A 14,480-nucleotide genomic window follows, 5' to 3' on the forward strand; every position below is an offset into this window, starting at 1 on the left:
CAACAAGAAGCAAGAGCACTTTGTGTTTGAAATACAGCTGCTTCTGGAAGTGAATGCCTGTCTTCCCTAATGCCTTTATCCAATGCTTTCAGGTTACACTCAATGACAGTTTAATGGGACACATGCAACACTGTGTGGAAAATGCTTCCCTGGTGAACAGCCTAGCCACCTGGCCATGCTCTTGCCCCATCTCCTCTTTCCTCTTGTCCTGTGGCCATGTCTCTCTCCTGCACATGCTGCTGCAGAACGAGGCTCCCTCCTTCCTACCTGGGCACCATTCCCAGGGGTTCCAGAGCACTGAGTCTGGGCAGGCTCCTCACTGGGGGGATGATATAGGTGACTGTCCCCATGGTGGACCCCACATGGCCATGCTCCCTGATGAGCCTCCTACCCCAACAACCACACACTGGAGGAGGCAGCTATTGTGTTTCATGCAGAGTCCAACATGGACGGCCTTGGGAACAGACACTCAGCCAAAACTCTTTGGATGTGGAGGTCCTGCCTAGCATGCCCTCCTATAGACCCTTTCTGAAAAAACCCTGAGATGCTGCTGAGCTTTTGTCACAGCTGAGTGGGAGTTTTGAGGACTGCCTTTCTGAGTCCAGGCTCTGAAATCCCACTTCAAATCCCCTAATCCTTTGGGAGATTTTGCTGAAAGTGCACGAGCAGGGATACAGTTGGCACATTTGGCTTCAGGTTTGTAATAAGAAACACCCTGTGGATTTGATTCAGAGGGTTGTGGGATGTGAGGACAAGACTTTAATCTCTTTTCCTCTTGATAGCCCTTCTCCTCACACAATAAGAAGATTACTTGCAAATCTTTGAACATTAGGGTGTCTTGGAACATGAGCTTTAATGGCATTATCTCGGTTGTGTTCCCAGCGGTACTGAAATCAGTGGGCAAAACCACTTCCCTTGGCTTCGCTGACACCAGCCTCTGAAGTGACCCCAAGCTCAGCAGGAATGGGTTTGTCAGCAGCAGGGCGAGAGCATGTGGGGACACTTTGGATGGAATTCATTTCCTCTCATTGTAGATACCTCCATATGAATTACAGCATTCTCCTTTGCAGTCAGGGGAGAGAAATGAGCCCTTTCTTGTCACAGCACATCCCACACCAGATATTAAAATGCATCAGGTGAACTGCACCCAAAAGCCGTTTTTTCCCTCTGGTAGGAGACAGTCTAAGGACACTAAGTCAGAGGCTGGCATCTACATTACTGACATGTTAGGTAAGATGAACCCTACCAGAGGCATCTCTCTCCTTACCTTGTTGGGGCAGAAAAGATTCCTCTTGCTCTTCAGGTAGTTTGATAAATTCCCATATTTGCAGTATTCAACAATCACCATCAGAGGCCCTGGGCAAAATGAAAGTGCATTTTAAGTAGCATAAAGCAATATAAGGGGCCATCAGCTCTGAGAAGAAGGGTAGTGTTTCTGTCCCATAGCTGTAACTGGAGTCCAGACTAACTAACAATGTCTTAATGTGGAAGAAGGCTGCTTGAAGGACACTGGATGTTAGCAAAACACCACTGTCTCTGGAAATCAGGGAGGGCCTAATTTTTGAAAACCGGGTCATGAACCTGGGTCCTGAGGGACCCTCTTTCCTCTTTGGGCAGTCTGCCTTCAGACTGGAGTCCTGCAGCCCACGCTTGTAGAACTAAAAGAAGTGACAAATCTAAAACAAACAATCACTCATACTGGCCCTACGATTTTCTTAGTGGAATATTGTGAAGGATTTTACAGTGGTCAATATCCCTTGTTGATAGCCTTTCCAAATTGTGTTTAACCTGTGCTTGAGCACTGAAGAGAGGGAGATAAAGGACAAGTGGCATGGTCCTAAATTCACACTGTCCAAGTTAACACTAAAGGAAAGTTTAAGTAGATAAAATGTTTAATCACTTCACTAAATGACTAAAAATCTCTTTTTCTCTTCCTCTTTTTTTCACCAGCCACAGGACAACCTCAAATATTTCAAGTTAGTAACTTGACCTCTGGACAAAAAACAACATGGCCAACTGATCATTACTGGGAGGTGATCCAAACCTATTTTCAGTGCAGTGTAGAATTTTTTACCTCCATTTTTCGTGCATGCTCCCAGCAAATTCACAATATTCAGATGATGACCAATGTGGATCAGGATTTTCAGCTCAGTCATCAGTGCTTTGTACTCACTTGCTGTGGCCCCTTCTGTAAATGCAAAATAAAGTCAATATGAAATGGCGAAGAATGGGTCCCGCCGAGCTTTACCACTTATCATCACTTTTAATTGAAATAACCTCCATTACTGGATGTACTTCATGTGTTGATGTTCTTTGTCTATTTGTCCCTGCTCAGCATCCTCTTACTTGCAATAAAACCCATAAAAAGAATTAGGCACTCAACTTCCTCCCAGTAGACTTCGTTATATTTAGAACTGAGAGAAATTTTTTTCACATGAATAGTTTTGTCGTTTCAGCCAAAAAATGAAAGAACAAATAAAAAGGGATTTCAAAGCTATAATTAACTCCATCTAAAGTAGGCTTCAGCTGACCCAACTTCAAGTCTAAGGGTTATGTACTAGCCTGAACTAATCAACATCTCAAGGAGTCAGTGGCAAGAGCAATGCACTTCCAGAGGCTGATACAGCCATCAGCTTTACCCATCTGAGTAGGGGAGACATGAATCATCCTTTGGTGTTGATTGTTTGATTCTGTCCATTATAGAGGAGGTCTGGAGTATTAAGATAGATCAGGGAAGTAAATTTTAAATGGTTAAAATTAGGTGACTGCATCTTACCATTACTGGTTATGATCAATATTCATTATAATAGTAATAGTAATGATATAAGAAATCCCACAACTAAGCCCAAATTCAATTTAGTGTTGAGTGAAACTTTTCATTCCCTCTGAGCAATTTTTTTCTGAAGAATTTTGTTTTGTTAAGAAAAAACATATTGCTTTGTGTAGACCTAAAAAGGACTTTTTCACTTTAGTGACACCAAGAGTAAGAACATTCCAGTGGAAAGAACCTAGAACTAGATCTTAAAGGTCTTGGTTTAAACACATTTTCTTGGCAGATTCACACAAAACTTGTCATCTACCCAGTGACCCACTATTCATCTGTATAGGCGGTGACACTTTCCCTCTACCTCATGGGAATTCTGTGTGGACAAAGCCCATGAATGACTGCAAAGTTCCTGTATAATCTAGTGAGGACACAAGGAACAGGGCAGATCTTCCCTCACTTCGGGTGCCCATAGTGAAGATGCCTACAGAAGATCTAGTCACCACAGGCTCTCTTCATAGCCATCAGAGCTAAACAAGCTCTCTGCTCACCATATGCAGGGGTCTGCCTTAGGATGGGATGAATTATGGTTTCTCACCACTGAAAATAAAGGGAAATTGAGTGACTAACTCTGCTACAAACATATACTCTGCTCATGAATCCCACCATGAAGACGTCTTGTAACTGCTGTCTGCTCCTGTCTATTCCAGGAGTAAACCCTGTTGCCTTAGTGGTGCTGGCTGGCACAGAATCCTGCTGATGTACATGAAGAAATGTTGAATCTAGCAGACCACTCTGCCAGCACATATGTCTGTATTTTGGCAAAACAGTTCAGTTAACCACGGGTCAGGTGGTGACCCAGGTGATAGGCATCCACTGAAACCAGTGACACAGGTGGCTATTGGCCCACTGCTGCAGAGAAGGTCTGGACAGGGACCAAAGCTTTAGCTTCCTCCCATATTCCAGACATGCTTGCTGCAGGGTAGTTGTTGGTTTGGTGTAGGCCAACAGGATATTTCCGTGTTTCTGGAACAAGAAAGATGAGGAAGGTTTGCAACCCTCTCAGCTGCAAATTCCTGCCCTGAGGATGATCCTGGATGTCACAGTAGCATGTACCACCCCCTGGGAAAGCATTTAGCATTACATTGCAGAACAAGCCTACTGAGGACAATATCAAGAGGACACATCCTACACAGTGTATGGCTGCCAACATTGCTGGCAAGAAATATAGGCTATTTCAGGTTGAGTGTTGCAGGGACAGACTGTAGGTTTGAGAGGATCACACATGCCCCTTCAAGGGCTGGAAGTAACATATACAGATCTCCTGATAAATGATAAGCAGGTAAGCAGCTGTGGAGCTTAGAGCCACTGGGTAAGAGGGATGTAGTTCAACTATGCCTGAACAGAGCCAGCTGAGAACATAAGGGATCCAAGTCTTACTGGCAGAACAGGGGATGTGATCTGGCAGAGGATGACACTGAATGAATTCAAGGATTAAGACTGCTAAACAGTTCAGCATAAGCTCCCAAGGCAATGCAAAAAAACCCAAACCAAAACAACAAATAAACACCCCACACCAACCAACTAACCAACCAACAAAAAACCCAGGCAAACAAAAAAAACCACCCAAACCAACCAAACAAAAAAAAACAAACAAAACAAAACAAACAAAAAACTCACCACCAACAAAACCCCCACAAACCTGATATGATCCTTAGATACACAAACAAGGGAAAACTGAACACAGAATGAATACAGAGGAAGGGATGCCACCATGACTCTGGGTTAGGGAATTCAGCCACAACTGCTGCAGGCTACTAGTGAATATTGTCCTGCCTGATAATTTCCCAAGCACCCTCTTCACACTGATGAGGGTCGTTGTCCCTTCTGTTCCAATGAGAAAAGTGGCAGTGAATAGCTGGGGGATGATTTCACTTTGGGAAGAGCACTGGTGTATGAAGAAAGTTGGCACAACCGGAGTGTCAGCATCTTAAACTCCACAAGATGAGACTCCAGACACTTCAGTGAGGACCCACCTGTACAACACCTCCAAGATTTAAACAGCTCAATCTGTTCAGCTTAATAAAAGGGCCTTCATGAAGAAAAATAATTATCTAATTTGTACAGAGAAAGTTAGAATGAGAAGTGAAATTCAGGCAGATGCAAATTATAAATAAGACACCTGTTTTTAATAACGGGATGATTAATCATTGAAAGTAAATTGAAACTAATGATCAAGGAAAATATGAAATCTTCTGAGTGTCTTCACATCAAGGTGGATGCCTTATGCATCAGATGAATTTCACTTGTAGTGTTTGGTACAGGATCAGTCTAGCATGATGGTACAAGGTAGGGTATGCAGGAAATGCTATTGTCCCTTCTGATCCTACAAAAGCGACTCTTTCATTCATTACATCCCAGCTTTGCAGCAAGATACCTTTCAGCATTTTCACAGCAACTATTCGGCATGTCGGTGATTTCTTAATTCCAAAAGCAGATGCTTGTACCACCTTTCCAAAAGCTCCATGTCCAAGAGACTTCCCTGTAAAGAAAACAAATTGGAGAGGTATATTCTAGTTAAAAAGTAATCCTATCAACCAACGACTTCATAGATAATGAATTGAAAATTGTGCTTTACAATGAGTCTTAGATTATTTGATTGTTTTTACAGTAAGCAGACAAACCAGAAGACTGAGTCATTGTATGGAATAAGTGATATGATTGAAAATGATGCTAAATGAATACAGCCATTCAGTGGATGTATACTGGATTTTCATACATTTTTTTCAGTCTAGCTCTGCCAGCAGAAAGAAAGATTCAGTCTTTTTTTTTTCCCTGAGCACACTGCATGATGCAGCAGACTGGGACACTGCCACTCATGCCCACTACAACACAGGGTCGTAGCTTAAACTCACACACATACTGAGATTCAGCTTGACACAGACTTTGGTAATTTTTACAAATGAAATTCTTCTTCTCGAATGAGGTGCCTTAAAATTATCTCCATTCCAGGAAGGCAGGAGCAACTTTGCATTGCAACCCCTGTAATACGTGAACAACCCCGTGATGCTCCTCCCTAGCAAGACTGTTGTTGTATGTTGAGATCATGGAGTGGTGAGAAGCTGCAAATCTGTGCAAATGAGACCTTCACATTTGCAAAATGAGGTCTAGGGGGATTCAGCGAGAGAGGACTTGGAGTGACGAATGATGAGTTTGTTCATGGTGGGTTTGATGCTTTCAGGTATCCAAGGGTAGACATCTGTGCTGTGGTATCACCATCATGCTGCTACTAAAGAGACACCAGGAGATGCACCCAGAGAGAAATCAGTGGGCATAAAAAAATTCTCCAGCAGCAGAAGCAAAACATCCTCATCGTTCATGTTCAGAACCAGGTAAGTCTCCAAGGGTACCTGTGCAAGTTTTCTAGAATTCATGACATTTTATGCCAATCTTATGATCTTCACAGCCTCCTTTGTGATTTATTACTGTTTGAAGCAGGGAGTATTGACCGCCTCTTTGACAATGTGCTCACACAGACAGGCCTGGCTGCCTCTGCCCTTCTCGAGTGGCTGGCAGAGTTCTGATCTGAGAGATCTTATCAGCTCATCAGCTAGCAATAAATTCTATTTCCAAGTAACTATTTTCAGATTGTATTTGTGCTTCACCTTCAGCAGAACTAAGACATCTAGGTGGCAAGCAAGAGCATAGCAGAAGACTTTGTGATGTAGAGGAGAAGAGCAGAAAATGAAGGCCAGCTTTTCATACAAAAGTAAAGCAAAACATGTACCATATATTTATTTCTCAGATAGGCACTTGTGACACAGCCATTTCCATAGAACCATTTCCTTTTTCTGTGGTGAGCATCTGTTTAACTAGCTCTCACTTGCACATCTACCTTGTTGATGCCTAAAGCTAGAGGAGAGATTAATCCCACCCACACACTCAGCGGCAGAGAAGAGCTGATGTCAGTTCTAAATTAAATTAAATAAGTACTATCTTTTATATGTGTATCCCATTTCTAAACTGGAATTCTCAGTATGTCTGTCAGTAGAAGCAAACAGCATATGTTATCAAAACTATGGAAACATTAAGTGGAATACACTAAACCAAAAACAACCCCATAAATATATTTCTCCCTTAGACATGCAGAAGCGTTGCCTTTTTTACAGAAAACAAAACAAAACAAAACAAAAACCACCAAAAACCAACAATGTAAAGAACTTAATTTGGATGGATGAAAAGCATCAACAGACTGAGCCTTGGTGTGTGAAGGGTTTAGAGTCTGACACAAAAATACAAGTGAATCAGTGTATATATTTGAAATTCTACAGTCCCCTTTTTCAGTTACTGCATATATCAGATATATAAGGGAAGGAACATTAACATTAAGGTCTCGTTTTTCTCAGTGAATTGATGTCTTAGTCTTTAATATATCGACTGTTGGTGGTTTCTACAAGATGAAGTTGCAGTTTGAGGTCCTGTAAAACCCATCGTACCTTTGTTTAATCCATAGCTTTAATCTGTTTCCATCACTGTTAACTCACTTCCCACATGAAGATAACCTACTTAGTCACCTCTTGGAAAACGTACCAGTTAGCTCATAAAGCTACACAAAGCTGCTAACCTTTCATAAAGGAGAATGAGCACTGGAAACAACACTTCCTTTTCTAAACAACGATTGTGATTTAACGGGAAACTGTAATAAGACTTGATGTATTAGCCTTTGTTGCTCTCCTATTGTTTGTACCACACTAAATGTTAGTGCAGAATAGGGATGCTTTAACTTTTCACGGCACAGATGGAACTCAACAGTTTAGTATGTGCATTGTGTCTATGATACTAACAGATTGCATTTGCAAAAGCCCCTTATGTTGACACAAAAGGTAATTACAAAATTATTAGATAACATGATCAAACAGAGGAATATTAAGTTACCCAACCATTTGAGCAGTCATCTTGTCACAGTCCTCAAGCAGCTACAGTGGCCCTCTTTGGGGTAATGTTCAGGTGTGACATGTTGCAGCATCTATAACCAGACCAAGGAATCAAAATGCTCTACTTAAATATTCTGCACTTGACTTTGGTTTCCTGGGGCAATTCAGAACCTATTAAAGTGGACATAGCCCTCAGTCAAGGAGTTTTGGATCAGAAGGTTTCCATTTTAGTCCCATTTTAGCAAGGTGCTTCAAGCATATGAGCTGCTGGACTGGGGCATCAGCAAACAGCACTTGCAGATACCATGATCCTTATATGCCAGAAGGCAGAGGCCCAAAGCCATGTTTTCTCCTCAGGTCCTCTGCCGCAGTTTGAATGATCTGGGTTTTCCCCTATATGGCTTCATATTTTCCATTGTGTTATGTACTACAGCTCTGCACATGAAGGAGAACAGAAAGGGTTCTGCTGGGTGCCAGTGCTATGAGCTTGCAGAGCACAGCGGGGAGCAGGGTTCAGGAAAACATCTAACACTGGTGTGTTTGACGTAGCACCCGAGACATGTGGCAAACGCTCCCTCCGGGTCTTGCACCACAGCATCAGCAGTGTGTGACCTCTCATAGATTAGGCAGGTTGAGGCCAAGATTTAGGTGAGAAATACATGATAGCTCAGCCAACATTTATGTTGGACTGCAACATTATCGCCATTCACACTGACAGTGATTTATAGCACCTGTGTTTTTCTGCCTGAAGAAAAGATGACATTTTGCTCTCAGTCAGACTAATGTACACTGAATGTTAATTATCGTGACTTCAGTGGTGCCCATATGAAATTTCCTATAACATCTGTAGCTCTTACAGATGAAGAGGGAGTCCTGTTATATAAGCATTGCATCACAGCCGTGGGCTGCATGTATGTGTGTTGGACGAATGCACAGAGAAGGACATGCAGGCTGAAAGGAGACACTTATTTGCAAATGTTATAATAAGTACATATCTGAAGGATAAGTAGGTGGAAAGAGAAAAACAGACATATCTGATGCTGGAAGGGGTTGCATTTCTAAGTGAAAATATTTTTTAAAAAACATAGAAGCGCATTTTATATTTGTGAGACGCTAACCCTTGGAGGCTGCCAAGGTTACTCAAAGACTGAGACAACTGCCATGTAAGCAGGACTTCCACTGAGCTAATCGAGCATACTGCACATACCCAACTTCTCTGAATCTGGTTCATTGTAGGCATTCTTTATTTGTTTACACCAGCTCTTCCACTTTTAACTCATTCTCTGGTCACCATTTCTCACCTCCAGACTCCAAACACCAACCCTACAAAACATGGGGTTTTCCTTGGTGTTTACAGTCCACTTCTGCTTGATTCTTTCCATGGGGTTTATATACAAATAAAGCATCACATAAACCAGTGATCACATTGTCTGCACGTGAAGTTCTTATTCCATCATTGTAAGAACACTATTTGAAGATTGAAGACACTCCAGCAGAAGGTTATGTTTCAGCATTCCCAGAATTGTGTATGACAATTATAAATTGCTAGCAATGTATTTCAGCTGTGCTCATCCACATCTGGTCACCTTGTGACTTATTGTAAGAGAATTAAGTGTGATCCTAATTGTATGCGTGTTTTAATCACTCTCTGTCCCTGATCCCCCAAGGACGGAAGGAATATGCTACAGCTCCTAGCTAAAATGAAGGGGTTTTTTAGCCCTTGCCATAGGACAAATTTAATGCTGAAAAAACAAACAGCACTATAGGAACAGGCTGAGATCACTGATATTCTAAGGCTGACCCTCTTGTTAAAACCTGTGTGGTTTCCAGAGGGATTCCTCAACTTCAAAACCTAGTGTCTACCCTTCTGCCCCCCTTGCCAGCCCCACACTAGGCTAAGCACGTAAGGAATGCTCCCAAACCCACATCTTTCACTGAGGTATTTGTAGGCGAGCTAGCTGCAGGTTCAAAGTTTCTGAAGGTATTAATTTATTTATGTGTGGACTAAAGTGTCACATTCTTGCATTTGCAGTGCACGAACAGGAATGTTTATAAATCAGCAGCACAGAAGGAAAACGTGGAGAGTGTGCTGGTGAGAAGAGGAAAGAGGGAAACAGGGAGGGGTAGAGGGTGGACTGTGAGTACCCATTTCTCCATAGGTTTTTTGCCAGATTAGCACATGACCAGGTTACAAGGGAAGAAAATTACAGTAAATGCCAAAGGTCAGGCTCCTGAATCTAGAGAGAGAATCATCCAAGTCAGCAGTCTGATTGGGAAGCCTTTGATTGCCCTGTTTTTATGTTGCGCTTTAAGTAAATCAGTCTGCAAAAATTAGAGTGTAGCACTATTTTCTGTATTTTAGTTCCCCTACATGGAGTCAAAAATGTACACCTGTAAACTCAGCTAGACACAGTCAGTCCTAAATGCTGTCAGTCACGGACCAGGGTACTTGGTATGGAATAGTTTACACTGAACCTGGCAGTACATTGGGCTGCGTGTCTAAAACACACCCCCTCTCCTCCTTATCTGTTCAAGTACATCTCATTCAATCACTGCAAACCCGGCATGAAACATGCCAACATTACCTAGTTTAAGCCTTTCCCTTGCAATCTCCCACTTGCTGGCATCATAAGGCAGACGTTCACATTGCTCATCTAAGGGGACTTCGTCAGGATCCATTATGATTGACAGGTAATGATTGGTCTTCATTTCAGAGGAATAAGGCTAGAAAACAAAGATTATAGAAAAACGTAAAAGAGGTTAACGATGTCTGTCAGCATCTTCCTGTTTGGATCAAGGTTTTCAAGTCAATTCTGTCTGTGAGGCTATGTGTTTTACAGTCCAATAGATGGTTTGAGTAAGCACTCTTTGGTTTTTTAAAATATTGCAAGACTTTTTATATAAAAGAAACTCTGTCCTTTAGCTTTGTTCATGTGTGACATATCGGTTTCTTCAATGAAATCTGTGTGCATCTATATTAACTTATGGTGCTATGATATGGGCCCTCTGCACAGTCAAGAGAAATAGTTTCAGCAAATGACTAAACGTTGCTGATAAAAATAACTTTCCTTCATGACTGCGCAAAGCAAGAAATGGCCATACGCAACAGATGGAGTTCAACTGCCAGTGTTTATTTTTTCCATATACCTGGCAAAAATAGACTGTATGTGGTTAGAAGTTGTGCAAGACTAGTCATCAGGAGACTAGATGTTATCCATTTCAGAAACTGTTTACAAATATTCAGAATTTTTTATTTCTTTGGTATCATTTCTGAAAAATTTACTGAAAATATTTGAGTTTGGAGGAATTCATAAACAGCCAGACACAAACACATAGTTTACAACACAGAATTTTGAATGAATTTGCCAGAAGTTCAGTTTCTACCATCCAATAAATCATCTACTTTACATGTGAAATGTAAAGGAAGGTGAACCTAATCTCAAAGTTTTCTGCAGTCCATCCATTTTGAAACATATTTTCCTTCAAAGAGAACCTAGATTGCCACTGCAATCCACTGGACTTGACACAGGAGCAGTTCTATTTCTCTATATATTTATTTATACTTATATAAAATTATACATACCTATTTATATCTATATGTATTTTATATACCTGTTTTAGATACCTATATAAAAGGTCTAGTGTTTGTTCCAATTTCCTGGCTTTTAGTTGGAATTTATGGAAAATCTGTTGAACTGAGACTCTTCATGTTGCTTCTCCTAAACTCACGGAAACAGCACATGGGCACATATACAAACACACAGACAGATCTACATATTCTTTTGTTGTTGCTTTAATTGCTCCCTGTGACTTTCAGCTTTCTTCTTCTACAGCCTGGAAATACGTTCCTAATACATGCTTTTCCGGGCCTCTGTTTAAAAAGCTGTGGATGCTTTGGTTACAAACGTAACTTGACTAGAATGACAGAAGGTAATAGCTGCTCTTTTAGTTGCCTTTCACCCTCCCAAGTACACAAGGTTAGTCCCAAGAACGATTACACTGATAGCATGCTTGGAGAAAATTCAGGAGGCATAAAGCCTGGCTCCAAACCATCCACTGGCCCTGGGCAGGACATAAATGAGTGGGATATGGATAGAAAGTGAAGTGTGTGTAGTGCTCCAAAAAGAAGAGTTCTTGGTAGAGATGTGTGTACCGGACTGCTCTTACCAGTCACTTTACAAGAGCTTTTAAATTGATCTATCCCAGAAAAAGCAACAGGGGAGTGGGAAGGTGCAGAGAGCTTCCTATGATTCTTCATTCAGATGCTCTGAAAACCAGATCTTTGGGCCCACTAGAGATTTGAAACAGCATTTTGAATGATGAAGAATTGTTAACTATATCGTTCGTTTTTGTGTAATAGACAGACTTTAAGAAAATGCTCTCAGAGAGAATAAAAGTATTTTTTCCTGCTGTGGCAACATAATTTGTATATGGAATTTAATTTAGAGTTAATTCCAGACATAAATCCTTGAGAGTGCGAGTTTATAATAGAAACATAGAGAAGACCATAAACATGGTCTCATCATGGTCTCTTTCAGATGAGCTGGAAAGCCTCATCTGAAAAGGAGCCTTCACAAGTCATCTAATTAATGTTCCTTGTTCTACAGCAACAATGTGGGATTTTTTGTTATCTTTTAACAACCTAACAAGAGAATGTCAAGTTTTGGTGTCATAAGAAAAAAAATCTGCAACCCTTTACTCCTTTTAAAAAAGTTATGTTTTTCCAAGGTTTTGCAGGCATGTTATGAATTGCTTCATCATTACTGGTGAGCAGTCAGAACGGGTCTCACTTGCTTTGTAATTTCTCTATAGCTACTAAGCTTCTCCACAGCTTCAGCTCACATCTACTTTTCTTTCTCCCCAAACTCCCCTGCATTTCTCCTTACAAAAGTTTGTGTCAGTAGGAAGGCAGGCAGAGTGACTGCTGCTATGCTACCCTGGTTTCAAGGTCTGGTCCTGCATTCCCATCAGTCAATAGAAGTCCTTAGTGTAAAACCTCAAAACAGTCAGGCCTGAAAGCAGGTTGAGGTAAGATGATTTGGTGGGTTGCAGTCAACCTTTAGCAGTCATCACGGAGCTTGGCCAGCTGGAACATGCCCAGCCATGGTGGCTGTGAGCTGACCCTGGTGGCACCGTGCTGTGGTACCTCTCGGGCTGGGGGCAGCTGGTGCTCAGCACTTCAGTGGTGTGGGAGTCAGGGGAGGGATTCAAGCAGCCATTCCTCCTCTCATGTCCTGCAGTGCCCCCCATGGCCCCAATATCTCCTTTCTCTCAAACACATCTGCTCCTCCAAGTTGCTCTGAGATCTTTCTGCACTACTGAAGAACAGCTTATGAGAGCTGCTGTGGTTTGCACACACCATGCAACACAGATGTGGTGCTATCAGCACAAAGGGGCTTTAAACCATCACAGTCAGGCTTGGACGAGAAGGGTCAGCTGCACAGGCAGTTAACTTTATCATGCTGATGCAGGATTATCTGCTCTAGAGGCTGCACCACCAAAATTACTTCAGTAAAATATCACTTTGGAAGTGATGTAATTGTAGCAGACATTGTGTGCAAACCAGACCTCAGTGCCCTCTGTGAAGATCTGTCATTACCACTCACTCAGATCTTCAAAGACATTAAGATGCCAAAGCCTCACAGCCTGTAAGGAAATGGGGATGCCTTTGGTGGGAGCCAGGCACCCAAATGCTTGTGATTCTCGGATCCTTGCTCCCACCCAGGCTTTGCTTCTTGGCTTACTCATGCTCAGCCTTGCTAGTCACAGTTCCCTGGGCACCTACCAGCAGCCTGGTGATTGCACAAGGAACAAAGGTGAGCAGTAAGTGAATTGGATATTTTTGATTTTTTTTTTTTTTTTTCTAAATATAGCAATCCCAGTGGCCCGAGAAGGATTTTCTAGCATGAGCAAAGGCTGGTAAGGAGAGGCAGGTGTCACCAGGATATCCCTGTCCATTCTTACCCTCTTCAGCTTGCGAATGAAGAGGGTCAACAGCAGCCAGAAGAGTGTTGCAGCCACACAGGTGCAGGTCAGCGTTATTAGCTCCAGGTTTGACCTCTCTGATGTGCCTGGGGAAATCAAGAGAAAAAAACATTTAAAAAATGACCTGCAAAGAAAGGGCACTTCATGTTTCTTTGCCATTAAAGTAAAATACTGGGAAGGACCAGCTTCTTTTCAATGGGGTATTAATCTCTGTTTGGACTGGCTCAAAGAACCTGGAAAAAAAAAAGGATACCCACAGCAAAGCTGTTTTATTGAACACGGCAAAATTACATTCAATCTGTCCCTAAGTTTTTCAGTAAAAAGTCAGCTCTTCTTTGGGGTGCAGGAGGCGAAGTAAACCAGGCTGAGGATGGTCAGTCACATAGTAATTCAGTTTTGAGGTGAAAATTCAGTTGCAGGGTATTTTTAGCCAAATTTTCTCTGTGTGAGAATGTGTGTGGGCCTGTGCGAGCAGTTTCACCCCCCCCCACACACACAACAGTGAAACCCATCTGGCCAAGCTCACATCCAAGAGAGGAGCAGAGGTCTCAAAAACACTCACTCCCCAGCAGCCTTGGGAGAGGAGGGGTCTGCGTGGAGAGGACAGCTCTGCTGGTCCTTCCCTGGGGGCAATGCCATGGTGCAAGAGCTGCTGCTAATATGCAGGAGAAGCTACAGGGAGGGTTTGTGTAGACACCAGTGAATACAAGTATGACTTGGAGCATGCTGTGGTGCCACTGCTTAGTTTTTACTGTCCAGGATGTCTGATGCCTTTCCTTGGGCAACACAGCTGCTCT

At 42.2% G+C, this 14,480-nt stretch overlaps 1 protein-coding gene across 3 annotated transcripts in view; it reads right to left on the bottom strand.

The window, feature by feature from the left end:
- The window catches only part of FLT1 (fms related receptor tyrosine kinase 1), a 116,993-nt gene that overhangs the window by 15,120 nt on the left and 87,393 nt on the right, over positions 1–14,480 (bottom strand). For all 3 annotated transcript variants that reach the window (XM_005501425.3, XM_065050821.1, XM_005501426.4), the window contains 5 exons: positions 13,663–13,769; positions 10,284–10,422; positions 5,202–5,306; positions 2,075–2,188; positions 1,268–1,356 (listed from right to left, as the gene is read on the bottom strand). In XM_005501425.3, the coding sequence (XP_005501482.1) occupies positions 1,268–1,356; positions 2,075–2,188; positions 5,202–5,306; positions 10,284–10,422; positions 13,663–13,769 (554 nt within the window). The remainder of the gene's footprint in view (positions 1–1,267; positions 1,357–2,074; positions 2,189–5,201; positions 5,307–10,283; positions 10,423–13,662; positions 13,770–14,480) is intronic.

This window comes from Columba livia, chromosome 1 (assembly GCF_036013475.1).
Source record: "Columba livia isolate bColLiv1 breed racing homer chromosome 1, bColLiv1.pat.W.v2, whole genome shotgun sequence".
NCBI classification, from domain to species: Eukaryota; Metazoa; Chordata; class Aves; order Columbiformes; family Columbidae; genus Columba; species Columba livia.